The following is a 26,477-nucleotide window of genomic DNA, read 5'->3' as shown; positions in this document are numbered from 1 at the left end:
TTTAATGAATGAGGTCAGACTGGTCAGTGACCTCTCTCAAGTCAAGAGTAGACCACTGCTGTGGTGACTGGCTCTTTCTCAATTCATATTTTCTTCATTCCTCACATTCTCAACTCCTTCTCAAACCACATTGGAGGAGGACCCAAGTTCACTCCCCTCTAACCTTCTCCCCCAATGCATATTGAGAAGGGGATGTGGAGAAAAGAACAAGAAGTCACAAGAGCCGCTATGCATCATACTGTTCCTCTGAAGTTACTCACTGACAGGAGAGAAGAAGGGCAGATGTAAATAAGGTCAATGTTTCATGTGGAGGAGTATGTGTGTAGGGGTGACCTCTAATTGACATGTCCTAGGGGCTGGACCCATGGGCTGACCACCGAGCATTAGTTCCCATGAAGAAAAATATTAAGAGTCAGCATTGGCTTGAGAAAGATAATCAATGGAGATATTTCTGAAAACATTTCTCATGGGGAAAACCTTTTTTTGTTTCTTTCTAATTGCAGATACAGAATATTAATTGTATTTTTTTCCCTTTCAAATGATCACAAGGGATCAATTCATGTGGTGCAAATTTTATTGAACAAGTTGGCTAAAAATAGCACAAAAGGTCACAGAATTGGGTGAACAACAAAAGACATGGCAGATGCTCGGTAGTAAAGGTAAGCCTAACGGAAGTTGCTTTCCTGAATACAATTTTGATACAAGTTATCAAACAACTTCGCTTATAACCAGAATGTTTCTGTCTAGCCACAACATCGTTAGGGTGTTTCCCCTTCAAACTCATCTCATTATTTTACTATGAGTGTCTTTATAGTACAAACAATGCGCTTACTCATGAATTTACCTAGACAAAATATAACCATAACATTTATCTGTAAATAATTACTACTTTTTACTCATCACTTTATGGCCATAATAAATTCATATCTTAGACGCACTGAACCGATGATTTGAAGTCCAATCATAATACAAGTAAGTACAAGTAAGTCATCGATTATTGGCTCTAAGTATTTTCTACTTAAGCTATCTTATCTATACATTGCAAGGTCTGTGGGCAAATTGTTGTCAGGAAATTTGTCAGTGCTTAATTGACATATGTCATATTTATTGGCATATGACAAATTGTCATACCAAAGCTGAGTACACAGAAAGAAGGAATGATATGAAAACATTCGTACTGAGCACATTTGCTTGTTGCTGGCTGCCTAAAATCTGATTGTAAAAAAATAATAAAATTATAAAAAAAACAGTATTTACGGCTTGAAGGAAATTACAATGGAAGTGTTTTTAAGAGTTATTGCCAGAAAACGTTATGTTCCCCTGATGGGCATACAGGTATAGACAACATAGTAGACTGCTACTCCACCTGAGGATATGGGTGGAAGGTTGGGACGAGTCGAACATGGAGATAGAACTTGGAGAACTAGGGGCGCGTGGGCGGATGCCTGCATCGTTCGATTCGACCGTTCTTCTATTCTGGATGAGAGAATGATTCAGACCTCATTACCATACTCAGGAGACAGAGACGTCTTTCTCCTCGAATCAAAAACAGGTGTTCGGATAAGAGGGGTCTCCTGCTCTGTTGCTTTGTTTGCTACCATGGTTTCTCAAGGTAAAACTCTACCTGAGGCCAAATAATAGCTGTTTGTCAGCTAATATTATAATACATTTAAAAGTCTGGCGTGGCCTTTCCATGCGTAAAATACCAAAGGTTGATTACAAAAAAAGCCTAAACCACACAAAGTGTCATCGTGATGCTTACAGCAATTATGACGAAATAAAATAAAGCTGCTTGACCTCTTGTCTCTGGGTAAAAGGGAAAAATAAAGACTCTTAAAGGTTGATTGTAGGAATAAAAAGCATCCCATACAACTTTTTTTCCAGGTTTCATCGTTATGGGGTCAGCAATTCTTCTGATTTGGATAATCTGGACATAACTACTTTTCCACTCCATAATAAATTCATAACCATTTGGCTGGCGTCACCATGCGTAAAATGAAAAGGAAAGACTCAAATACTTGAGAAATAATAGGCCTACTGGCCTATGTGGGCCAAAACCACTTTTTCACATGTGATCGTGATGGTGCTAGTCTTATTCTTGTTCTGAATAAACTATTCTGGGCATATCGCACTAACTTGCCACTCTAGCCTCTTCTCTCCTCCACATCCCACCCTCCCTCAGCTCTACTCGGAGTATAGTACGGATACTCCGCCTCTTCCCGCCCGGAGGCCTGCTCCTGGAAGCGGTCCAACCTGGGAGTGGCTTCCCGCTTTTCACACGGAGCAGGAACTGATGCGCCAGGATAACCAAATATGGACTTGCTATCAATTTCGTTGCCATGACTCAGCCTTGCGCCTTATCAATCGAACACTATTGAACACTGTGCATACAAGGCGATGGGAAGAGGAATTTGGCTACTGTTCAACAAGTTATACAATGACATTGAATAGGCTAAATAGTCGTGTTCTTAGCCTGAGGAAGACCTATAGTTTTCTTAGGTAAATGACCCAAGCTGATGTAATTGTAAGGCAATCTTCAATCAGCTAAATGTGTCAGTGATATTTTCTGATATGGACCCTAATAGGCACAAAATACATGTAGCCTATCAATACATGTAGAGTACTCAAATGTATCAATGTAGTATGATATCCAACTGGCAATGCCCCCTTCATAACGGTGTTATAAAGATAGCCCTCAATATTATATCCACATCAATATAAGAAGTCAAAAGGAATCCGAAAGTGGAGGTTCGACGCAAATAACACTATAATTTAACCCAGATAGATAGATGTATAAAATAATTTACGTCGCCTATCACATTCTTCTCTCTCAACTCTTGTTTATCTCAGCAGTTCCTGGCAACAACGTCATCGAGCAGCTGACGTTTCAGGGCGTGGAACAAGGGCTGGCCAATCGGTGCGTTTCTTACACTATAAAGTGCATAAATTGCCTGTATCGCATGAACACTGGTAGAACACGAGTTTAAACCAGCGAGAAAACAACTAACAATCCAGTTCGCAAAGAAATATCAACGGGACGAAAGACTGTGTGGAATCCAATAATTAGTCACCGGACATCAGTTTGAATACTACTGTCAAGAAAAAAAACCCGACGACTATTGACTCGGTACAGTACAGTTCCACTATTTTGGAAGTTTTGCTCTGTTCTACATTAATAACTTTGGGCTTGATTATAATATACCTTCTGCGGAAACGTTTGGTTGCTGAAAAGACACTCGAGAGGGCTTGCCCTTTTTTGGACTTATAAATTCAGCTACTACACTGAAGAATTCCAGCAATATTTGAATAATGTCCACAATAATGGAACAACCTTTCTATCATGACGACTCGTTTCTTTCTGCTTATGGTCATTCAGGCGCTGCCCTGCACGACTACAAGCTCCTCAAGCAGAACATGAACTTGAACTTCGCCGAGAACTATCGGAACCAAAGCCTCAAGGCTCAGCTGCGCAACGAGAGTGAATTCTATCCGACCGGGGGCGCATCAGAAGTCGGCTCGCTGAAGCTCGCCTCTCCTGAACTGGAGCGATTGATCATCCAGAACAGCAACGGTGTCATCACTACCACACCGACACCTGGGCAGTACTTCTACAGTAGGGGAATCACAGAGGAACAAGAGGGCTTCGCGGACGGGTTCGTTAAAGCTCTGGACGACCTCCACAAGATGAACCAGATGCCGCCACCGAACGTGTCCATCGGAACCGGTGGAGTCTCCACGTGCACTGTGGCCTCCACCGTGTTTGGTTCCTCCATGCAGCCGGAGCACCTAGAGTACACCACCCTGGACAGCTGTAGCCCTCACACTAACCTCACACCTGCAACCAGCAGCTACCCCTCCACCACCATCAGCTACCTGCCTCACCACCAGTACCAGCACCACCAAGCCGCGGCGCACCCATCCCACCACTTCCAGCACTCGCTAGCCGGAGCAGGCATACACGCACAGCGATATTTGGGGCTGAAAGAGGAGCCCCAGACAGTTCCAGACATGCAGAGCAGCGACGACGAGTCAGTTTGCGGCATGTCCCCAATCGACATGGAGAACCAGGAGCGCATCAAGGCCGAGCGCAAGAGGCTCAGGAACCGCCTGGCAGCCACCAAGTGCCGGAAGCGCAAGCTGGAGCGCATCTCGCGCTTGGAGGACAAGGTGAAGATTCTGAAGACAGACAACGCCGGGCTCTCCAGCACAGCTTCCGTCCTGCGCGAGCAGGTAGCTCAACTCAAACAGAAAGTTATGACACACGTCAGTTCTGGCTGTCAACTCATGTTGACATCCAAGATCAAGTCGTTTTGAAAACTATAAAACGATGGACTATAAAATAAACACTGGACAATAATAGGGAATACATTTGTTTTCCTTTGTTAAAGCAATCAGAACGTATTGCACTGTTGAGATAGCAATTGAGTGAACTACCATGTGTTTTCATGTTGAAAATATTCAAGTTGGTTGTTTGTTTGCATTGTTTATTGGTTTCCAGGGTGATGGACATGGGGAAACCGCGTGCACAATAAGACATAACACTCGGGGCATTCTGAACAAGTTATATACAGTGTCCTCCAGTAATGACTGCCTGTTTACATTTGTTTTTATTCATTTGAACTGTCATTTGTGAAATGCATTCCATTTATAAGTTATTGTTTTAAGTCAGGTTGATCCTCACTGTCTTTTTTACTTGTACAGTATATATTTAAGTAAAATCTTAACTTTTCCTCGTCTAATTTACATTGTATCCTTTCTACATAACTACATTGACATTTCTCAAACCAACGAACGCTGTATGCCTATGAATTAGATTGGGCCTATATTACATTTCAGCTATAGTGTTCATGACAAGCTTTAGTGTTAACATTATATAAGTAGGTGTGTTTTTACATGGATACATAATTACATTGCCATTTCCCACGCTAACCAGTAAATTATCTGGAAAGGTTTCTGTTTTTAATCACCCAACACAAACGGGGCTTGACGTGCTCGCGTTGTTTGCCTTCTGACGTACATACGTATTGCCAAATATGGTATTTTTTTTAATTACACGTCACAGCAAGGGGAAGATTTCCGTGAACCCCCACCTACATTGCCCGTCAGTAGAGCGGCGCGTTTTCGAGAGACCTTACTAGACCATACTGTGCGTGTGAAGACATTTGTCAATGGCAAATTTAGACGGGTATTTCCCTAGTCAGCCACCGCAGTGTTTAAGTCCCCAAAACAACCCTATGCGAAACTCATGTCGAGATAAAAATACACGGGTCAATTTTCCAGCAAAGCAAACGATGTTCTTTGCTGTTGTGAGAAGGGAAACTAAACATTGGTAGGCTACGGGGGAGTAATCTTGTACAGGTCTCTGAACATTCAAAGTCGAATGTAAACTCAGCAAATAGCCTTGCCAATAAGTTAAAGGAAAAATGTAGGACTAGTACAGACCAAATGAAGGTCATCTCATTGATATCAGAGCTCGAGCAAAGTTATTTAAATTCAACTCCATCCAAAGGAAGACAGCCATATTACATTTCTAAACTAGAGCTAGGTCCTAGTACATGTCCTCTGAACAGTTAGCAAATGGTCTAGGGAAGGCAGGGTAGGATGCAGAGAGCGGTAGGTTCTCCGCATTTATTTTGAGACCAACTTTATAGAGAAGGGGTCAGCTGATGACAGTGCTTTTATAACGAAGCCTGCTTTCAAGGAATCCAATCCAGGGTGCAGAATATTCTATTGATAAAGACTGCTGGGAATTCTCCACATTACGCAATCACCACCTACCATTGTTGAAGCAGATCTGTCAGATTTAGGCGAGAATCTGGCAAAGTGGCGATATAGTTCCGCCTAGTGGTCAAAAATAAATTTCACACGACAACAACCAACCACTTAAGTTTTATTTCAGACAAAAACACTTAACATGTAAATCATTATTTTCTCCATTTGTTATTCATGTCCCGTGACAGTAGACTGAGTAGTTAACAATTGTGAGGTAAAAAAAATTCAATGCTTCTTTTTTTTTAACACTTGAGAAAAAAAACACTTTCAGTGCATGGGACTAGAATAAACTGTTTCCACCAGTAGCTAATTTGTCATACAGATAGTGGGAGTCTAACAAGTTCTTTAAAACTTATGTATAAATGTGGGTTGGACACCAAGAGACTGTTGCTAAAGGGAGGACTTCCCATCTGAAGGTAAGTGCTAGGACATCTCGGGGAGAGACTGAGTGTGAGTCGGAAATGGCACCCTATTCACTAAAGTGCACTACTTTTGACCAGGGTCCATATGCACTATATAGGGTGCCATTATTGACACAGCCTGAGGCTCGGTTGTGTTGTCACTGTTTGGAGAAGAACTCCTTGCTCTTCTGGATGTCGGGGACGATGGTGTCACTGCCTGGCTTCCAGCCAGCGGGACACACTGTCACAGGAAGAGCCGGACAAGCCCAGGATGAGTCACACCAACATGGAATATGCAAACAATTGCTAACCAATGGTAAAAATTCCATGTTTTCCAAACACATTCCACATGTTTGAAAGTGAGCTCCCATATAAAAAGACTAATGAAATGGTATTAGGTATTGTAAATAGAAAATGATCGCTTTCTGTGAACTGAATGACTTCATGCCTAAAAAAAAACAGGTTGGAAGTGTCCTGTGTGCATAGCAATGAGACTTGATCCAGATGCTGCAGGGATCTACGCAAACTTTTTAGTACCTTTTTTTAATTTAGAAGGAGCACATGTGTCAGAACAATTTAAGGGAACAAATTCTAGGTCGCACAGGTAAATATTTTACAGCATATGAGAGTAAAGTGGTCGCATTGTAGAGCCCTATGCTGGTTCTTGAAATATGAACTAAGAAGCAAAAACCTGCTAATCGCTTACCCTCTCCATATTTGTCTGTGTGCTGGAAGGCCTGCACCAGACGAAGGGTCTCGTCCACAGAGCGCCCCACTGGCAGGTCATTTATGGTGATCTGCCTCAGGATGCCCTTGTCATCAATCACAAACAGACCCCTGAGAGAGAGGAAGCAGACAGTGAGAGGGTCAGAAGGCCACATGGGGCATCTGAGACTACATGCTTGAATCAATATCCAAAACAAGAGTAAAAATCAAAGTCAGCCAACATTAAAGTGAATCAAGTGCCAAATTAAGCACACACATTAATTTAACAATGACCTTGCAAGTGCACACTAAACTTCAAGTGGCACTTTGTATACAGAGGTTTCACATACACACTACTGACGGCAGTGTTGTAAATAACTGACCTGTAAGCGATGCCCTGGTCCTCCTTCAGCACTCCGTAGTCTCTGGAGATAGACTGGGTGAGGTCAGCCACAAGGGGGATGTTCATTGGTCCCAAACCACCCTGCTTCCTGGGGGTGTTGATCCTATAGGGAGGGAGGGGCACAATGTCATCGTCATAAATACAGCCCTTGTTTACGCTTCATTAAGGATGTAGTGAGCATCAGATAGTATTCAGAATTCTTAATTTGACTGACATTCACACATTAATAGTCAAAGTAAATTAACAATTAATGCAAATGTAAACTACATAGAGGGAGGATTCTAAAACCATTGTTGGATTGAGTCCAGTGACCGTTAGTTCTTCTAAAAGCTATGGCACTTATCACCACTAGACAGTACAGCAGGCAGAGACGAGATAGCCAGAGCATGGGAGTGTACTCAAACGCCCGTTTACATTTTTTTTATACAATTGGCAGATGTGGACAACTGGAAAGCATTTTACACTGACAGAAATGCAGATACATTTGTTATCAGTTGAAATAGGTCAACCTCTAGACCGTTCTTATCGAGGTGCTGTCACGTGCAGGAATATTCAACCATACTGTATGTCTCCATGCCTTTAAAGTTCTCAAGAGAAATGACTAAAACTCAATGCTCAAAAGTCCAAACAAGTTCTTACCAGGCCAGGTGGCTAAAGTGAGAGTCTGTGGAGGCGCCGATGACCTCACAGCCGATCTTGCGGAACGCCTCGGCCTGGTCGCTGAAGGCCACGATCTCAGTGGGGCACACGAAAGTGAAGTCCAGTGGGTAGAAGAAGAACACCACGTACTTCCCTGGAAGGGACACAGGAGAGGAGCCAGAAGAGTGTGTTTGGGTACATGTAGGCCTCGTCTCTTTGGACAGCAATAACACAGTAGCTTATTTGGCGCCGGTGCCAGTAGTGTACATGCTACTCTATAGCCTATTCTTTTGAATATACGTACTTGCATCCTGGAAGGTGACATAAGACAGTTATATTCTGACTGGCTAGAACATGAACTATTCTGTACCCTGCACACACAGCTGACTGGCCTTGTTAAAACTGGCATCATGCGTAGTTCAGCATGGTTGTTAAAGACAATGACGACCCTTAGCTTCGTAGTTAGTCTGATTAATGAGGCTGTAAAAACAAACTGGTATATACAGCCTGTGACATTTGTGTCAATGGTCATTTCAAGCCAGAATGTTGAATAAAATTACATTTAAACTTGATCTACCTGTTGTCTGTGCGGTTTGTCCTTCAGCTACTCAAATTTAGACAAAATATCCAGAATAGTATTAACACGACTGTCAGTACACTGGTCTGTATAACTGTTTGTACTTTTGATTTCAATACTGACGCCAGCTGATTGCGAGGAAACACGCTGTGGTCAACTACTTTCGGTTACATTTGGACCTACAGGCGCCGAAAAAAAAAGTCTTCCTCCTACCGCCAAAAGTACCAACAGCAAGTACAACCAGTAACGTAACCTCAAATATAATCGTATACAACATTCTGGCTTGTAGAGACTACTGCCTCTTTTTACATCAACTTTTCAGACTGATATCCATGGAAACATTCTGATGTTTCAGCAACTTTGTTGCCAGATGGTAACCTGTAAACTGACATGCTAATAAAATTGTCATTTAGAGAAAATCATAAAGTCCTTACCTATGTAGTCAGACAGCTGGATATCTTTGAACTGTCCATCCACCACAGCAGTGGCTTTGAACTGTGGGGCCGGGTGGCCTATCTTAGCGTTTCCAGCAGACATGGTGGTGACAATGACAGTTCACTGGGAAAGACAAACGACCCAGCAAAGTCAATCAACAGTGAATCAATCGAGTTTGGAACTTGTTCTCAATATGCCAAAGCAAATAGGGTGGAGTCTAGTAGGCTATGGTCCAGGAGCCTCGCACTCCTTTTTAACATATGAAGAAAGTCAATCAGTCATACAAAGTAATAAAACAAATGAAATGTTTTAGAAAAATGCTCAAAGCTCCAGTTGTTTTATTTACACTGATATCAATTATACTGCAGTGCTGTACAATGCTTCAGGATCAACTTGCCAATACCAAGCCTAGTCACATGCAAGTCAGTTGTTCTCAAGGCTGTGCGTGAGAACAAAGGTTTTACAGTGTAGCCTTAAACCTTCCCCAAAGACGACATTTTGTACTCGGTTGACATTCAACGGTCCTTGTCAAATTATTGTTTGAGCCATTAAAATATTAACTTTTCACTCAAGTGTCGGATAATGATTACTACATAGTTGGGTTTGGAACTAACGTTAACAAAGCATTTCGCTGTAATTTTGCACGTGACAAACTTGAATCTATATAATGCCTAGAAGTTTGTTAAATATACATGTTTAACAATGAAACAAGTCAATAGTATTGTATGCATTAATTTACTGGCCATCTATGCAGCTAGTTACATTACAACCAGCTAGCTAATTGGCTAACAAGGTACCAATCCCCCACACCCACCAAACTGTTCAAATTAGGCTTGACCCACAATGCCTAGCTATCGTTAGTTGTTAGCCGGTTTCTTTTGTCTACAACTCTTTGCAACCACAGCAAAAGTAGCGACATATTAGCAGCTGAAAAATACACTAAGCATAATATGCACGGAGTGATAGTCGAAGTATCTAATATATACTTACGTTTCTTGTGAAAAGCGTTTTTGTTGCGGTTTACTGCAATGGCGTAAAAGCCGCTAATCCGGAAGAAAGAACTTTCCCTATACGTTTTAAAAGATTTTGTTTTCAAAATAAAAGTCGCCAGAGAAATCGTTAAAATAAATGTCGAATTAGATAGCTTGTTGTGTGATTAATTTAAATTCAAAACGCTTTCTGATATTACAATATGTATACACAAAAGTGTTTCTGTGGAATGACACCACATTATATTTTACTTTTTTAATGTTCAATCGATGGATTTAAAGGACTTTTAATTTGTATGAGTAAATATTTTGACCCGGAAACGATTACTGTAAACTCTCCACAGGCGCTGATGGTGGAATATGGGTTAAATTGTCGAGTTGAATTATTCAAGAGGATAATATAGGTATATTTTCGGTGAGTTCTGGTCTGTTTAACTAGTTAAGTTCTTAGCTACCTATCATGTCTTATTGTGAAGTATCCTCTTCTCTGACAAATCCACTTTTCAACAAACCTAGCTATCTAGCCAGCAAGCTAACGTTAGCTAGCAAAGTGCAGTCATTTAGCTAACAAACTACAATACCAGTTTACGTATTATTTTTTGCTAAATTGAGTCTGATTGCCAAGCTGTGGAGTTGTATTTTCAAATCGTTATGGCAGCTACAATCTGAGAAAATGAACTCCTATCTCTGTTTACATGTATTGAAAGGGAACTCAGCTCAGCTGCTGTTGCTGGTCTGAGTGTCATTCAAGAAGTTTGACAGCCCTTGAGTTGGAACTGACTGTTAACTTACATTATGACCAAATCAGAGTGGTCTGAATTGACTGGATGCGGCATGCTGTTTCAGTTACTTTCTAACCAATGAGCTGCTAAGACATACACCATATGTTTTTTATCAATTTCCCCCTCTCAATTATCTTATGTACAGAAGAAAACAACATCCTAGGCTAGTTCCATCTTCAACTCTGGAATCAAAGTCATCTAGTCACCCGCACTCATGGAGAACACAAAAGAAGAGGGTAAGAACAAAGAGGAAAAGAGAAGGTGTGCATGAATTATAGTCTGAGCCAGTTGGAACCATTTTTGATTAGAAGCATAGTTTTGCCTCAGATTCAGAATGTCTCTTGATTTACACTCACACTCTTACTATTTCCTCTGCACCACTTCCTCTCTTCCCTTCCTCATCTCCTCTTCCCTTCCTCCTCTCCTCCCTCCCTCCTCTCTCTCTTGTCCCTCAGCCCCGGCCCCGGTTATGTGTGAGGTGTGCGGGACCTACTTCGAGACGCGGCGGGGTCTCTCCAGTCACGCCAGACTCCACCTCCGACAGCTCGGCGTGGCTGTCTCGGACAACAGCGGAGCTCCCATCGACTTACTCTACCAGCTGATTCAGGACAGGGACGGTTCCATGCACCCACCCAAACCCGTCTACTCTTCATCCAAAAAACTCAAGGGGTCAGGGACACTCATCTCCCAGAAGGAGTCCCCTCTCGGGGGTAAGGTCAAAGTAGTGACAACTCCACAGAATAATATATCTAAGGTAGCTCGTAAAGGGACAGTTTTGGCCAAGCCTCGGCAGTCTTCCATGTCGTCGTTCCTAACAGCAGGCAAGACACCATCGGCCTCAGGGGGAGCGAGCCTGGCCTCGGCCAAGCCTGCCTGGGCACCGCAGGAGACGGATGCCCCTCTCACCCTGGGTAAGTCTCACCCTGGGTAAGTCTCAGTCTGGGTAAGTCTCAGTCTGGGTAAGTCTCAGTCTGGTTAAGTCTCAGTCTGGGTAAGTCTCAGTCTGGGTAAGTCTCAGTCTGGGTAAGTCTCAGTCTGGGTAAGTCTCAGTCTGGGTAAGTCTCAGTCTGGGTAAGTCTCAGTCTGGGTAAGTCTCAGTCTGGGTAAGTCTCAGTCTGGGTAAGTCTCAGTCTGGGTAAGTCTCAGTCTGGGTAAGTCTCAGTCTGGGTAAGTCTCAGTCTGGGTAAGTCTCAGCCTGGGTGTTTTCGATTGGAGTGGATATTTTAAGTGTTCCGTTATTAGATGTTTGTCATCAGGAAGTCACATATTAGGCCTATTATATTTGTGGAATTGAACGTCGTACCATTACATGTATACAGATAGATATTTCTGTTCTTATGTAATGACATTATTAACCTCAAGTATAACATGGCACTTTCTAACACCAGTCTCTGGCTCCTCCCCTGCCTCTATAGCGATGGACACCAATGACGAGGTGCATGTGTGCCAATTGTGCGGCGCCTGGTATGAATCCCGCAAAGGCCTGGCCAGTCACTGCCGGGCCCACTTGCGCCAGTTCGGCATCACCGAGAACACCGAGACGAAAGGAGGACCAATAGAATTCCTCTACCAGATCATGGAAGCGGAAGACCTCCAACCTATAGCAAGTGAAGGTCTCAACGTCTATAACCCTTCTATGTCTTCTAACTCTAACAAACGGCCCTCCGGCTCTGGTTCGTCCACATCGCCTGCTAGACATAAAGGACCCCCCTCCTCCTCCCTTCACCAGCCTCCCTCCAACAAACGGCCCAAGCCCTCCGCGTCAGAAGGAACTGCTCCACAGGATTATAGGCTCAGCACGGGTGAGTTTCAAGTTATTTTTAAAGGGGCAATCTGTGATTGGTACATCCATTTAGTTTAAGTCATATTTTAAGTCAAATTTAGTCATTTTAGTTTAAGTCATTTTAAAAAGATGTCACAATTCAAAGAACAGAACAAGAAAGGTAAATGATAAAACCTCATGTGGTTCATCAAAAACATATGATTTGAAATACAGGTGAGTTCACCTGTGTCTTGTGCGGTGAGGAGTTTGAGAACCGCAAAGGCCTAGCAAGCCACTCCCGCTCTCACCTGCGCCAACTCGGTGTCACCGACCTCCTGGGCAAGGCGTCGGCCATCGACACGGTCCAGCAGCTGGTCAGCAGCGGCGTGCTTGCTGCATCGGTACGACCCAGTAACACCACCACCAAGACCCCTTCTAGAACCCCAGCTAACGCCCACCTCAGCCCCTTGGCCTCCAGCCACAATCCCAGGTCCAAGGCCAAGAAGGGCTCCACCCTGGTCTGTCCCAAGCCGGAGCCCCTGGAGATGGAGCTGGATGTGGGGTTCTCCAGTCCGCTTGGGGGGTACAGCAGCAGTAATGGATCTCAGGGTTCTCAGAAGTGGGCCAAAAATGGCCAGTCCTTCAACTCCGGTAAGATGAGGGTCCTATCTTTTTGACCAAGTGGTATACATTCTGTGGTTTCTAATTTGTTTGATGTAAAAGTCCCTCTTCTATTTGTGTTTTTCTGTTTTACCATTGAATAACTGCACTCAGACCATTGACCATCCATTCAGTCAAAGCAGCATAGCTAAATGCAGTGACATGTCAAGGGACAAATTCCTCCCTCCCTTTCCCTTCCCCAGGTTCAGACCAGGAGCTCATGATCACCTGTGAATTCTGTGGCCAGTTCTTTGACAGCCGCAAGGCCCTGTCCTGCCACGCCCGCTCCCACCTGCGCCAGCTGGGAGTCATGTGGTCTGTCAACGAGTCGCCCATCGACCTGCTGAGAGACATCCTGCTGAAGGAGGGCAGTGCCAATGCCACCCAGGTGAGTGTGTGTATGTGTGCAGTCCAGTTGGCAATGGAGGGCAGGTCAATATCTCGTCATGTGCTACCTACCGGCTGCGGTTGTGCCCTCGAGCAAGGCACTAAGGGGCGAATCATAACTTCTGCTTAAAGGGTAACTCTCAACCCCAATTTCAGCCCAACCTCTTCAAATTTAAAAAAAAATGCATTGAGGTGAGAAGTTGTAGGTGGGGGGAATTTGCTCATAAATATTCATTTTGAGGGTAGGTAAACATAGTTGTACCTGATCTCAACACTTTCTCACTAAAGCATACTTACCAGAAGTCCACTGTCACGCTCTGATAATAAAATTATGTGCATCGGAAGCAAATATGACTGGACAGTTAATACCCGCAAAACACCAGTCTCAATGTCAACAGTGAAGAGGCGACTCCGGGATGCTGGCCTTCTAGGCAGAGTTGCAAAGAAAAAGCCATATTTCAGACTGGCCAATAAAAATAAAAGATTAAGATGGACAAACGAACACAGACACTGGACAGAGAGATGGCCTTTTATTTGCAACTCTGCCTAGAAGGCCAGCATCCTGGAGTCGCCTCTTCATTGTTGACGTTGAGACTGGTACTATTTAATGAAGCGGCCAGTTGAGGACTTGTGAGGCGTCTGTTTCTCAAACTAGACACTCTAATTTACTGTTCTGTGAAGGGAGTAGTACACAGCATTGTACGAGATCTTCAGTTTCTTCGCAGTGTCTCACATGGAATTGCCTTCATTTCTCAGAACAAGAATAGACTGATGAGTTTCAGAAGAAATTCCTTTGTTTCTGGCCATTTTGAGCCTGTAATCCGAACCCACAAATGCTGATGCTCCAGATACTCAACTAGTCTAAAGAAGGCCAGTTTTAATTGCTTCTTTAATCAGACCAACAGTTTTCAGCTGTGCTAACATAATTGCAAAAGGGTTTTCTAATGATCGATTAGCCTTTTAAAATGATAAACTTGGATTAGCTAACACAACGTGCCATTGGAACACAAGGAGTGATGGTTGCTGATAATGGGCCTCTACACTTATGTAGATATTCCATAAAAAATCTGCCATTTCCAGCTACAATAGTCATTTACAATATTAACAATGTCTACACTGTATTTCTGATTAATTTGAAGTTCTTTTAATGGACAAAAAAGGTGCATTTCTTTAAAAAACAAGGACATTTCTAAGTGACCCCAAACTTTTGTGTGTGTGTGTGTGTGTGTGTGTGTGTGTGTGTGTGTGTGTGTGTGTGTGTGTGAGATTATACATACATACAGTTCAAGTTGGAAGTTTACATACACCTTAGCCAAATACATTTAAACTCCTCAGTTTTTCACAATTCCATTTAATCCTAGTAAAAATTCCCTGTCTTAGGTCAGTTAGGATCACCATTTTATTTTAAGAATGTGAAATGTCAGAATAATAGCAGAGAGAATGATTTATTTCAGCTTTTATTTCTTTCATCACATTCCCAGTGGGTCAGAATTTTACATACACTCAATTAGTATTTGCTAGCATTGCCTTTAAATTGTTTAACTTGGGTCAAACGTTTGGGTAGCCTTCCACAAGCTTCCCACAATAAGTTGGGTGAATTTTGGCCCATTCGTCCTGACAGAGCACACTCCTTTTCAGTTTTGCATTTTCTATGGAATTGAGGTCAGGGCATTGTGATGTCCACTCCAATACCTTGACTTTGTTCTTAAGCCATTTTGCCACAACTTTGGACGTATGCTTGGGGTCATTGTCCATTTGGAAGACCCATTTGCGACCAAGCTTTAACTTCCTGACTGATGTCTTGAGATGTTGCTTGAATATATCCACGTAATTTTCCATCCTTTGTGAGGTGCGCTAGTCCCTCCTGCAGCAAAGCACCCCCACAACATGATGCTGCCACCCCCGTGCTTCATAGTTGGGATGGTGTTCTTCGGCTTGCAAGCCTCCCCCTTTTTCCTCCAAACATAACAATGGTCATTATGGCCAAACAGTTCTATTTTTGTTTCATCAGACCAGAGTACATTTCTCTAAAAAGTATGATCTTTGTCCCCATGTGCAGTTGCAAACCGTAGTCTGGCTTTTTTATGGCGATTTTTGAGCAGTGGCTTCTTCCTTGCCGAGTGGCCTTTCAGGTTATGTCGATATAGGACTCATTTTTCTGTGGATATATAGATATTTTTGTACCTGTTTCCTCCAGCATCTTCACAAGGTCCTTCGCTGGAGTTCTGAGATTGATTTGCACTTTTCGCACCAAAGTACGTTCATCTCTAGGAGACAGAACGCGTCTCCTTCCTGAGCGGCATGACGGCTGCGTGGTCCCATGGTGTTTATATTTGCGTACTATTGTTAGTACAGATGAACGTGGTACCTTCATGCATTTGGAAACCAGGCTTGTGGTGGTCTACAATTTTTTTTCTGAGGTCTTGGCTGATTTCTTTGGATTTTCCCATGATATCAAGCAAAGAGGCACTGAGTTTGAAGGTAGTCCTTGAAATACATCCACAGGTACACCTCCAATTGACTCAAATGATGTCAATTAGCCTATTAGAAGCTTCTAAAGCCATGACATAATTTTCTGGAATTTTCCAAGCTGTTTAAAGGCACAGTCAACTTTGTGTATGTAAACTTCTGAACCACTGGAATTGTGATACACTTAGGCTGGAGTCTTATAATTCACTGTATGTAAACTTCCGACTTCAACTGTATATATATATATATATATATATACATACATACATACATACATACATACATACATACATACATACATACATACATACATACATACATACATACATACATACATACAGTATATATACACACACACACACACCTCTGTCATCTGCCCTATGTTGGAGAACTCACAATCATCGAGCCATGAGTCGACTGTTTTAGTTTTTGACCTGACCACCATGGTCATCTTCTTGTTACAATGGATGTAGCTACGAATTTAAACGTGAGAATGGATCCTCATAGCTACGTGTATTTTTCTTCGTAAAAGCACAGATGTGTATGAAACAGTAAGCAAAAACATTGAATTTGGTCATATGCGGAAATGTGCCTTACTGCCCTTTTGAATTTTTGTTTAACGTCAGTAACGACACAGAAACGACACAAAAACAAAAACAACGAGGCTATATACAAGGGGTACCGGTACCGAGTCAGTGTGCGGGGGTGAAGGTTAGTTGAGCTAATAGAGGTAATATGTTCATGAAGGTAGGGGAAAAGTGACTATGCATAGATAATGAACAGAGTAACAGCAACTTGTGTGTTTGTGAGTATGTCTGTGTGTGTGTGTGACATGAATATGCATATGTGTATGTCCGTATGTGTGGCGTCAATATACATGGGTGTGTATGTCCGTATGTGTGGCGTCAATATACATGGGTGTGTATGTCCGTGTGTGTGGCGTCAATATACATGGGTGTGTATGTCCATGGGTGTGTGTGTGTGTGGCATCAATATGCATGTGTGTGGCGTCAGTATGCATGTGTGTGTGTGGCGTCAGTATGCATGGGTGTGTATTTCCGTGTGTGTGGTGTCAGTATGCATGTGTGTGTAGGGTCAGTAAGCATGGGTGTGTATTTCCGTGTGTGTGTATGTCCGTGTGTGTGGTGTCAATATGCGTGTGTGTTGGTGTGTCAGTGTAGTGATTGTGTGGTTAGAGTCCAGTGAGTGTACTTCAAGCTTGTGCAAGAGAGTCAGTGCAAAAATATATTATTAATAACATAAGGGGGTCAATGTAAATAGCGTTCTTATGGCTTGGGGTGTAGAAGTTGTTAAGGAGCCTTTTGGTCCCAGACTTGGTGTTCCGGTACCACTTGCAGAGAGAACAGTGTATGACTTGGGTGGCTGAAGTCTTTGACAGTTTTTTTAGGGCCTTCCTCTAACTGGGGGCTGTGATGGCAAAAAACCTGTTGAACTGGATCAATAAAGATGTATTGTGTTGTAGGTCAAGAGGGAGCCAGCGTCCGCTCACTCCAGCGCCGGCCCGGCCTGGGCCAATCACAGGAGGTTCTCGGAGCCTTCGTGGGCTCCCCAGGGCTCTAAGAGGACTTTCACTCCTCCACTGGACTACTCCCTCAACGACAAGCCTTCCCCTGATAAGAATGGATCCTCCCAGTCTGGTAAAGTAGCAGTGCTCACGCCTGACCAGCAGATCTCAGCCAGGTTATTTGTGGCAGGCAACTGTTTTCCATTGCAGCTGTGATAGCAAAGTCTTTCCAAAGGTGACTGATTCCATTATTAGTAAAAAAAAAAAAAAAAAATCAACTAGGTATTTAGTGCTGAAATAGAAACGTTTATCACGTGAAACGCTTCAACTGTCAAACGTCTGTTTTTAACCCCCCTGTCCTCTTCTCTCCTTTCAGCCGGGGAGGCGTGCTGTGAGCTGTGCGGCTTTGACTTTGAGAACCGCACGGCGCTGGCGAGCCACGCCCGGGCCCACCTCCGCCAGCTGGGGGTTAAGGAGTGGAGGGCAGAGGGTGTGAAGGCCTCCCCCATCGAGTTGCTCAGCGCCTGGATCCAGAGGCAGCCCCGCAAGGCCGAGGAGATCCACCGCCAGTACCGCGACGGTGACCGCAACATCAGGTTTAAGGTGAGTGTTACATCTTCTATTACAAACTGGGTGGTTCGAGCCCTGAATGCTGATTGGCTAATAGTCATAGTATATCAGACTATATACCACAGGTATGACAAAACATTTATTTTTACTGCTCTAATTACGCTTGTAACCAGGTTATAATAGCAATAAGGCACCTCGGAGGTTTGTGGTATAAGGCCAATATACCACGGCTAAGGGCTGTATCCAGGCACTCCACGTTGCATCGTGCATAAGGACAGCCCTTAGCGGGTGGTATATTGGCCTTATACCACACCCCCTCTGGCCTAATTGGTTAAGTATAGCGCCCATTAGGTTTGGATGTAATTGCTCTGTGACAGTGGGGCTGATCACCGACTCTTGGATTAAAAGCAAGTGACAATCACATCCCCTCAAGTGCATGACGTTAGGCACTTTCCAGCTGCTTAGTTCTGTGACAGGAGTGCTTCAACTCCGTCTCGGAGAGCGGCTGGGTTTCGTCCTTGCTTTTCCAAACAGTAGCTGAGGCTTGGGGAGACGAGATGAGTGGACAGATATTGATGTAAATTGAGAGGAAAGCGGCAGGTTGACACCAATAGAATAACAGTGGTCTGTAGTTGCTAACATCAGTCTGTGTGTGTGCTGTATGCTATTTCTACGACCAATCCAGGTGAATGTCCATGATTCTGTCCAACTTAGAGGGAAAACTATTTCACCAACACTTGATTTCTTTTCCCCTTCCAGAGGAACGCCCCGTCCCACTCTCCCTCCACAGACTCAAGCTCCTTCCACCCGGGAGCCCAGAGGGCTGTGGGGCTGGGGCTGCAGGGCGGGCCGAGAGGTGGCCAGGGTCGCTGGGGTTTCGTCCAGGGCAGCTCAAGGTCAAAGGTCACAGGGGGAGACTGGACACTCGTCATATCACCATCATACCGTCACTCATACGCAGTCCCAGGGGGCTAGAGGAGACTTTAATCACATACGCTCTCCTAAAGGTGAGAGGTGGAAACCGACTCAAACGTGCATGTGCACACACACAAACACGCCCTACAGAACTTTCTACCTGTTTGCCCTCTGATAAAACCAACGTTGAGCTATGGTAGACTCTGATTTTAAACCCCTTTCCAACCCGTCTGCCAGGTTTTGAGCGGCGGGTCCCTAAACACACCGCCCATACGGAGGGAGCAGAGGGAGACGGCGGCTCTCAACAACCCCCCCGGTCAGGAAACATCCCTTCCCTGGTTCCCAGGCCTCCCTCCACTCCTCTGGTCAAACAAGTGGGCAAAGAGTACACCCTCAAGTGCAGGTGAGCTGATTGCCAAAATGCTGATCGTTTAATGTACGCTGAACTCAGATTGCCTGAGGTCACACACTTGTATGAGTTATTATTGGCATCGTACGAGGGTCTCTGCACTACAGGTTCCACAATGTTTCACAGAAAGTGGTGGTCTGTTTGTATATTAATATTAACCAACCTTCCCTCTCTTGCTTTCTGTTCTATTCCATCCCTCAGGTTCTGTGAGGCAGTGTTCCATGGATCTCAGTCAGTACAGGAGGACTGGATCAGACACCTGCAGAAACACATCCTGGACCTCCGCTTCAACAAGGCCTGTCCTCCCCCTGACCCAGAACGGCCCCTGGTCCCGGGCATCGAACCCTCAGCCACCACCACCACCCCGGTCCTTCTGGCACCACTGGTGGTTTAAATGGTCCACTACTATGGCTACACTCACTGCATTTCCCACCTCTTAGTTGGATCGTCTTATCTGTTGTTCATCTGTTTGTTTTCCTCAAAGGACTGTTGAACTCAGTCTACACTGTGGTAAAAACACCTAATAAGGTGTGTGTGTGTGTGTGTGTGTGTGTGTGTGTGTGTGTGTGTGTGTGTGTGTGTGTGTGTGTGTGTGTGTGTGTGTGTGTGTGTGTGTGTGTGTGTGTGTGTGTGTGTGTGTGTGTGTGTGTGTGTGTGTGTGTGTGTGTGTGTGTGTGTGTGTGTGTGTGTGTGTGTTAGTTTATTTATTCAGCGTTAAAGGAATGACTTGGTTTGAATGATAACTGCACAAAGTGGATGTACTGTAGCACTCGTCTTGTCCACCAGCTGTGTGTCTCTAGCTGTTAGCCTGGGGATAAGGTTAGTGTAGCACAGACATAGCTGTACCAGCCTCATATCAACTCTAGAGGGCCTACTTGGGCCAGGTGAAGAAGTCTACTTTCAGTAACTACTCTTGCTGGGTTAACTTAGACATGGGGTCAAACAAACTAACATTCATTCACCATGACACATTCCTACCACTTAGTAGTCTAGCAATGGTTACATTCCATGTCTTTATTGGGATGTTTATTGCACATTGTTTTCATAGAAACCTAAATTCATAGTAGTCTGACATTGGATGGAATGGGTTTCCATAGACTGTAGTCACTGATGTCACTGAAGAAGTAAGGCAAAGCCTGTTCGAGCATTAAATACATTCCCCTTGTTTCAACTGTTCCAAAGCAGTGTGGCATTATAGGTTGCATTGCAGAATAGCAGGGAAGGAAGCATGTTCACTTTTGAATTATGGTCTGAAATTTCCCTATTGTACAGGAATTTGTATTAGCTTTTTTAATGACTGATGTTTTTAAATGTAGAACTGTTTTCTGAAGTAAATAAATATAAGACAAGGTTTTATATTTGTCTTGAATTCTTCTGTAATTAGTGGTTTGAAGGCTGCAGAGCCAGACAGAATACCAGGACGTGTACTCAGAGTATGCGCTGACCAGCTGGCAAGTATCTTCACTGACGTTTTCAACCTACAGTACCTTCAGAAAGTATTCACATCCCTTGACTTTTTCCACACTTTCTTGTGTTACAGCCTGAATTTAAAATGGCTTACACACAATACCCCATAATATCAAAGTGGAATTATGTTGGCTGTTCCACTGGATGTCAGAAGGTGAATTCACCAATTTGTAAGTCGCTCTGGATAAGAGCGTCTGCTAAATGACTTAAATGTAAATGTAAATGTTTTTTGACATTTTTACAAATTCATAAAAAATTGAAAGCTGAAATGTCTTCAGTCAAGTATTAAAACCCTTTGTTATGGCAAGCCTTAGTAAGTTCAGGAGTAAAAAATGGCTTAACTCACATAAGTTGCTTGGACTGTGTGCAATAATAGTGTTTAACATGATTTTTGTATGACTACCTCATCTCTGTCCACCACACAACCAATTATCTGTAAGGTCCTTCATTCGAGCAGAGAATTACCAAACACAGATTGAACGACAAAGACCAGGGAGGTTTTCCAATGCCACGCAAAGGGCACCTATTGGTAGATGGGTAAAAATAAAAATGCAGACATTGAAAATCTCTTTGAGCATGGTGAAGTTATTCATTACACTTTGGATGGTGTATCAATACACCCAGTTGTTACAAAGTTACAGGCGCCCTTCCCAACTCCTTTGCCAGCGAGGAAGGAAACCACTCAGGGATTTCACCATGAGACCATTGGTGACTGAAATAGTTACAGAATTTAATGGCTGTGATAGGAGAAAACTGAGGATGGATCAACAACATTGTAGTTACTCCACAATACTAACCTAAATGACAGAGTGAAAAGAAGGAAGCTTGTACAGAATAAAAAATATTCCAAAATATGCATCCTGTTTGCAATAAGGCACTAAAGTACAACTGCAAAAATTGTTACAAAGAAATTAACTTTCTGTCCTGAATACAAAGTGTTATATTTGGGGAAAATCCAACACATCACATCACTGGAGTACCACTCTTCATATTTTCAAGCATGGTGGTGGCTGCACAATGTTATGGGTATGCTTGTCATCAGGCAAGGACTAGGTAATTGTTTAGGATAAAAATAAATGTAATATAGCTAAGCACAAGCAAAATCCTAATGATACATCAGATGACCTGGCCTCCACAATCACCCAATCTCAACCCAATTGAGATGATTTGGGATGAGTTGGATCAAAGAGTGAAGGAAAAGCAGCCAACAAGTATTCAGCATATGTGGGAACTTCTTCAAGACGGTTGGAAAAGCATTTCAGGTGAAGCTGGTTGAGAGAATGCCAATAGTGTGCAAAGCTGTCATCAAGGCAAAGGTTGGCTACTTTTAGAATCTCAAATATAAAATATATTTTGTTTCGTTGAACACTTTTTTTGTTACTACATGATTCCATATGTGTTATTTCATAGTTTGATCTCTTCACTATTATTCTGCAATGTAGAAAATAGTACAAATAAAGAAAAACCCTTGAATGAGTAGGTGTGTCCAAACTTTTGACTGGTACTGTATATATATACACTACCGTTCAAAAGTTTAGGGTCACTTAGAAAAGTCATTGCATCCTGGAGTCGCCTCTTCCGTGTTGACGTTGAGACTGTTTTGCGGGTACTATTTAATGAAGCTGCCAGTTGAGGACTTGTGAGGGGTCTGTTTCTCAAACTAGACACTAATGTACTTGTCCTCTTCCTCAGCTGTGCACCGGGGCCTCTCACTCCTCTTTCTATTCTGGTTAGCGGTAGTGCGCTGTTCTGTGAAGGGAGTAGTACACAGCGTTGTACGAGATCTTCAGTTTCTTGGAAATTTCTCGCATGGAATTGCCTTCATTTCTCAGAACAAGAATAGACTGATGAGTTTCAGAAGAAAGTCTTTGTTTCTGGCCATTTTGAGCCTGTAATCAAACCCACAAATGCTGATGCTCCAGATACTCATCTAGTCTAAAGCTGGCCAGTTTTATTGCTTCTTTATTCAGAACAACAGTTTTCAGCTGTGCTAACATAATTGCAAAAGGGTTTTCTAATGATCAATTTAAAATTATAAACTTGGATTAGCTAACACAATGTGCCATTGGAACACAGGAGTGATGGTTGCTGATAATGGGCCTCTGTACGTCTATGTAGATATTCCATAAAAAATCTGCCGTTTCCAGCTACAATAGTCATTTACAACATTAACAATGTCTACACTGTATTTCTAATCTATTTTATTTTATTTTAATGGACAAAAAAATGTGTTTTTCTTTCAAAAACAAGGACATTGCTATGTGACCCCAAGCTTTTGAACGGTAGTGTACTGTAGTTCTAATCTATTTTATTTTATTTTAATGGACAAAAAAATGTGTTTTTCTTTCAAAAACAAGGACATTGCTATGTGACCCCAAGCTTTTGAACGGTAGTGTACTGTAGAATACTGTATATGTACTTTTTTTTAAAATCTTTAACTCTGCATTGTTTGAAAAGGACAAGTAAGTAAGCGTTTCACTGTTAGTCTACACCTGTTGTTTACAAAGCATGTGACTGATACAATTTGATTTGACTGATTTGAGGTCAAGACATCAGTAATGTCTTTTCCAAGGTTCCTTGTCTAATGAAATTAGGCTGAGACTACAATGTAAATAAATCCAACAGATGAATGAAAGTGTCCTGTCTGTAGCACCACAAGACACAGACCCAAGACGTACACAATGAGCTACAAGAGGCTGGCTAGCAGGGTAAATCGAGAAATTACTGTCCACTCCTGTATATACTTTTTTTATCCAAACTTCTACATACATAATTATATCCTATAAAATACCAGGCCCATCCGTCCTTCATTGCTGACAATGCCACGTGTCAATTGGTAGTCTTACAGTATGTCCAATTCGTCCATATAGTGTAGTTGTAAAAAATAAACAAGCCATTATAGTTGACTTGGCCAAGAACAATTCCTTAATGTCAAACCGAACCAAAATAGAACTTAAAACTTGAGTGTCATGTCGTCGGGTTTGAATCCATCACAAACACTTTCTTTCACAAAACCCTCTCAGAATCCAAACAATTCTAACTATTTCTATACAATTAGAATAGAACCCTATCATTTTCACTCTATTCCACGTTTTCTCTCATCCAAACCTCATTGTTGTGTCTTTGGGCTTCAGTAACACATTAGACTGAGAACATCTGACAGCGACTTCACACGAATTCAGTCTGAAGCAGAGGGTGGGCTGGTGGGAGGAGCTATATGAGGATGGACTCATTGTAATGGCTGGAATGGAATGGAGTCAAACATGTCATTTCCATATGTTTGATATGTTTGATATGTTTGATACCGTTCCATTGATTCCATTCCAGCCATTACAATGAGCCCGTCTTCCTATAGCTCCCTCCACCAGCCTCCACTGGTCTGAAGGAATGTTGAAACGGTTCAGTGCTGATGAACAGTTCAGTACATGTTTCCCCATAACTGTGAGACTGAGACTGTGGCTATCTGGCCTGGGTTAAAATAATATTAAAAATATTTAAAATACGTTAATCGTTTCATTGAGCCTGCCTAGCGTCTGAGATTGAGAGGGTTTGAATTTTTGGGACTGTTCCATTGGTGCCATTGCTGCCAGTAAAGCTCATTATTCAAACTCAAAGAAGCCCAGCTAAAGTACTACATCAGAATTGGGTTGCCTGTGTAGATGAAGCCCAATACTATTTGAACCCAGGTCTGGTGGTGGTGGCCATGGCTCCCTTCACACAACACAAAGCTAGGACAGCTTCCCAGCATTGACAGTAGCAGGCCCGGGATATTAATTTTATTGCCCGTATAAATGATGTCTGGCCAGTGGATATAGTTCTCCCTGATGTTGCAGCCTTCCACTCCCTACTGTTTCATCAGTCTGTAGTACTGTTAATCACTAACCTCCTGGACTGGACCCTGGGGAATGGTAGTCGTTAAATCAGTGTTAGGTCTGCACTCAACAATCTACTTTAGATAAACCACACTTAAAAGATTGATGCTAGTTGTATTTCAGTCACATAGAGTAAAAAACAATCTACCTTAGATAAACTACACTAGATGGTGAAGGATGAAGATCGATGAGTTTTATTTCAGTTGTGTTTCAGCCAAATAAAGTGACAATCTATGTACCACAGATGAACTACTGATACCAGTCAAATAGGGTACGAAAATAACAAATATTCAGACTTTTTTATTTTGCTAGTGGAATAGGCTGGCTGGTAAAATAGGTTGTGTTGGTACAATATGAGTATCTCTAAGATGTTTGACACGTTTTTAGCTTTGAAATATTATCCTTATTCAAAATGGATCAATCCACAATTAACTGCTAAACAATTGTAAATGAGCATCTTTACCCACAACTGGACTATCCTAAAATAGGCTACATGACGTATTTCAAGTATGTTATATACGTAAATGCTGAAAGGCCTCTTCCTGGTATAGTGAGTGTTGAGAAGAAACCATATCATTGAGTCAGAGGGCGTATAGGAGTAGAGAGAGAGAGGGTGTATAAGAGTAGAGAGAGCGAGGGAGAGAGAGGACATTATCCCTACCAGGCTTATAGAGCACGACACGGTGTCTGTGTGTCTGCCTATTCCAAACAGTGGGCCTCACTCTGGAATCGATCTATCACGCTTCTGTCTCAGGCTGCTCTCTGCTTCCATCCTCTCCTCTCCACCAGACATTACGAACATATTGATGGTCCCTGAGGAACCATTCACCCACCCTCGCTGATCCGCTTCCAGCCCCAAGTGCCTACTTTTAAAGACTGCTAATAACATATTCCTGTATCCCATTCTGTTAATTCCATATTGACCCTGTGCATTTATTACACTCCCTGAGCTGGGAGAGTGCCCTGTCTGTCTGTCTGTCTGTCTGTCTGTCTGTCTGTCTGAGGCAGCTGGTAGATTACTCATGTCTGTCCTTTTCAAAGGGACCTGCTCATTTTAAGTGAGAATGCAGCCTCAATCCCTTCCTGAAAAGGGATGATTGGAACACAGCCTAATCTCCTCAAAAGAGATTATCGTTGAGACAGTTCGTAGATGTACTGTCTATATCCAGGGCCAGCTGAGCTGGATGTTTCATGGAAGTCCTGCTTGTTTTAAGTGAGAACCCAGCCCTCACCTAACCTCCTCAAAATATAGTTTCTAGATGTATTCAAGGACTGGAGCAGTTGGATTATGATTTGAACGTCCTAATATGAGTTGGATGTTCTACTTCTAATGTAATCCTGAGTTTATAGCTGTGTTTTATGTGTTTTACCCTGATGATGGGCCATCTTGGATACTGTAGTCTGTACCAATTAGTGAAAAGGCTTCGCATGCTAAGTCTGCTATGATCAAACAGATTATAGGCCTGTTTAAAAGATAAATGACTGTGGTAGCTCTACTCCATTCATCGGACACCTGTCTTTGATCCGGTATAAGTGATGGCACAGTCCTTGATATAAATATCTAGAGGAGACATTATGTGATATGTGTCACTATTTTTAGCTACCATATCAAGCGTGAGTTTGTGTTGATGCCCAGTGAGCTGTCCTGGTTCGTGTTCAGAAGGGCACACCGTAGCAAAGCACTTTGCAACAGAAACAAAAATCTGTCGTTCTTATTGGACAAGTTCAAGTAACACCT

General features: G+C 42.8%; 3 protein-coding genes across 4 annotated transcripts; 2 read left to right on the top strand and 1 right to left on the bottom strand.

The window, feature by feature from the left end:
• Positions 1-2,940: 2,940 nt before the first annotated feature.
• Positions 2,941-4,729, top strand: LOC135536058 (transcription factor JunB-like). Of its 2 annotated transcripts, XM_064962457.1 has the most exons (2): positions 2,941-3,127; positions 3,377-4,729. In XM_064962457.1, exon 2 carries the CDS (start codon positions 3,415-3,417, stop codon positions 4,312-4,314), a length of 900 nt encoding a protein of 299 aa, XP_064818529.1. In that variant the 5' UTR covers positions 2,941-3,127; positions 3,377-3,414; the 3' UTR covers positions 4,315-4,729. The 2 variants fall into 2 exon arrangements, with proteins under 2 accessions (XP_064818529.1, XP_064818527.1); XM_064962455.1 differs by having other exon boundaries at positions 2,941-4,729.
• A 1,148-nt stretch (positions 4,730-5,877) lies between these two features.
• Positions 5,878-10,010, bottom strand: LOC135536078 (peroxiredoxin-1-like). The gene is made up of 6 exons (XM_064962467.1): positions 9,923-10,010; positions 8,932-9,055; positions 7,921-8,074; positions 7,262-7,384; positions 6,880-7,010; positions 5,878-6,414 (listed from the first exon to the last, which is right to left on the bottom strand). Exons 2-6 carry the CDS (start codon positions 9,032-9,034, stop codon positions 6,332-6,334), a joined length of 594 nt encoding a protein of 197 aa, XP_064818539.1. The 5' UTR covers positions 9,035-9,055; positions 9,923-10,010; the 3' UTR covers positions 5,878-6,331.
• Positions 10,011-10,248: 238 nt separating this feature from the next.
• On the top strand, positions 10,249-20,756 carry LOC135536052 (protein Wiz-like). Its single transcript, XM_064962444.1, has 11 exons — positions 10,249-10,336; positions 10,849-10,939; positions 11,159-11,614; positions 12,119-12,505; positions 12,700-13,116; positions 13,329-13,513; positions 17,465-17,639; positions 17,883-18,109; positions 18,836-19,083; positions 19,229-19,394; positions 19,602-20,756. The coding sequence occupies exons 2-9, from the start codon at positions 10,918-10,920 to the stop codon at positions 19,049-19,051; spliced, it is 2,085 nt and encodes a 694-aa protein (XP_064818516.1). The 5' UTR covers positions 10,249-10,336; positions 10,849-10,917; the 3' UTR covers positions 19,052-19,083; positions 19,229-19,394; positions 19,602-20,756.
• The last annotated feature ends 5,721 nt before the right edge of the window (positions 20,757-26,477 follow it).

The sequence above is a fragment of the Oncorhynchus masou genome, chromosome 5 (genome assembly GCF_036934945.1).
Source record: "Oncorhynchus masou masou isolate Uvic2021 chromosome 5, UVic_Omas_1.1, whole genome shotgun sequence".
Taxonomy (NCBI): Eukaryota; Metazoa; Chordata; class Actinopteri; order Salmoniformes; family Salmonidae; genus Oncorhynchus; species Oncorhynchus masou.
This window is presented reverse-complemented; position numbering and strand designations above follow the sequence as displayed.

Coding starts and splice junctions, on each gene's coding strand:
- LOC135536058 (XM_064962455.1), top strand. CDS start 3,310: ATGTCCACAATAATGGAACAACCTTTCTATCATGACGACTCGTTTCTT.
- LOC135536078 (XM_064962467.1), bottom strand. CDS start 9,034: ATGTCTGCTGGAAACGCTAAGATAGGCCACCCGGCCCCACAGTTCAAA. Junction 8,075..8,931: donor CCAGCTGTCTGACTACATAG/GTAAGGACTTTA, acceptor TGTCCCTTCCAG/GGAAGTACGTGGTGTTCTTC. Junction 7,385..7,920: donor CACTTTAGCCACCTGGCCTG/GTAAGAACTTGT, acceptor CCCTCCCTATAG/GATCAACACCCCCAGGAAGC.
- LOC135536052 (XM_064962444.1), top strand. CDS start 10,918: ATGGAGAACACAAAAGAAGAGG. Junction 11,615..12,118: donor GGATGCCCCTCTCACCCTGG/GTAAGTCTCACC, acceptor CTGCCTCTATAG/CGATGGACACCAATGACGAG. Junction 17,640..17,882: donor GAATGGATCCTCCCAGTCTG/GTAAAGTAGCAG, acceptor CTCTCCTTTCAG/CCGGGGAGGCGTGCTGTGAG.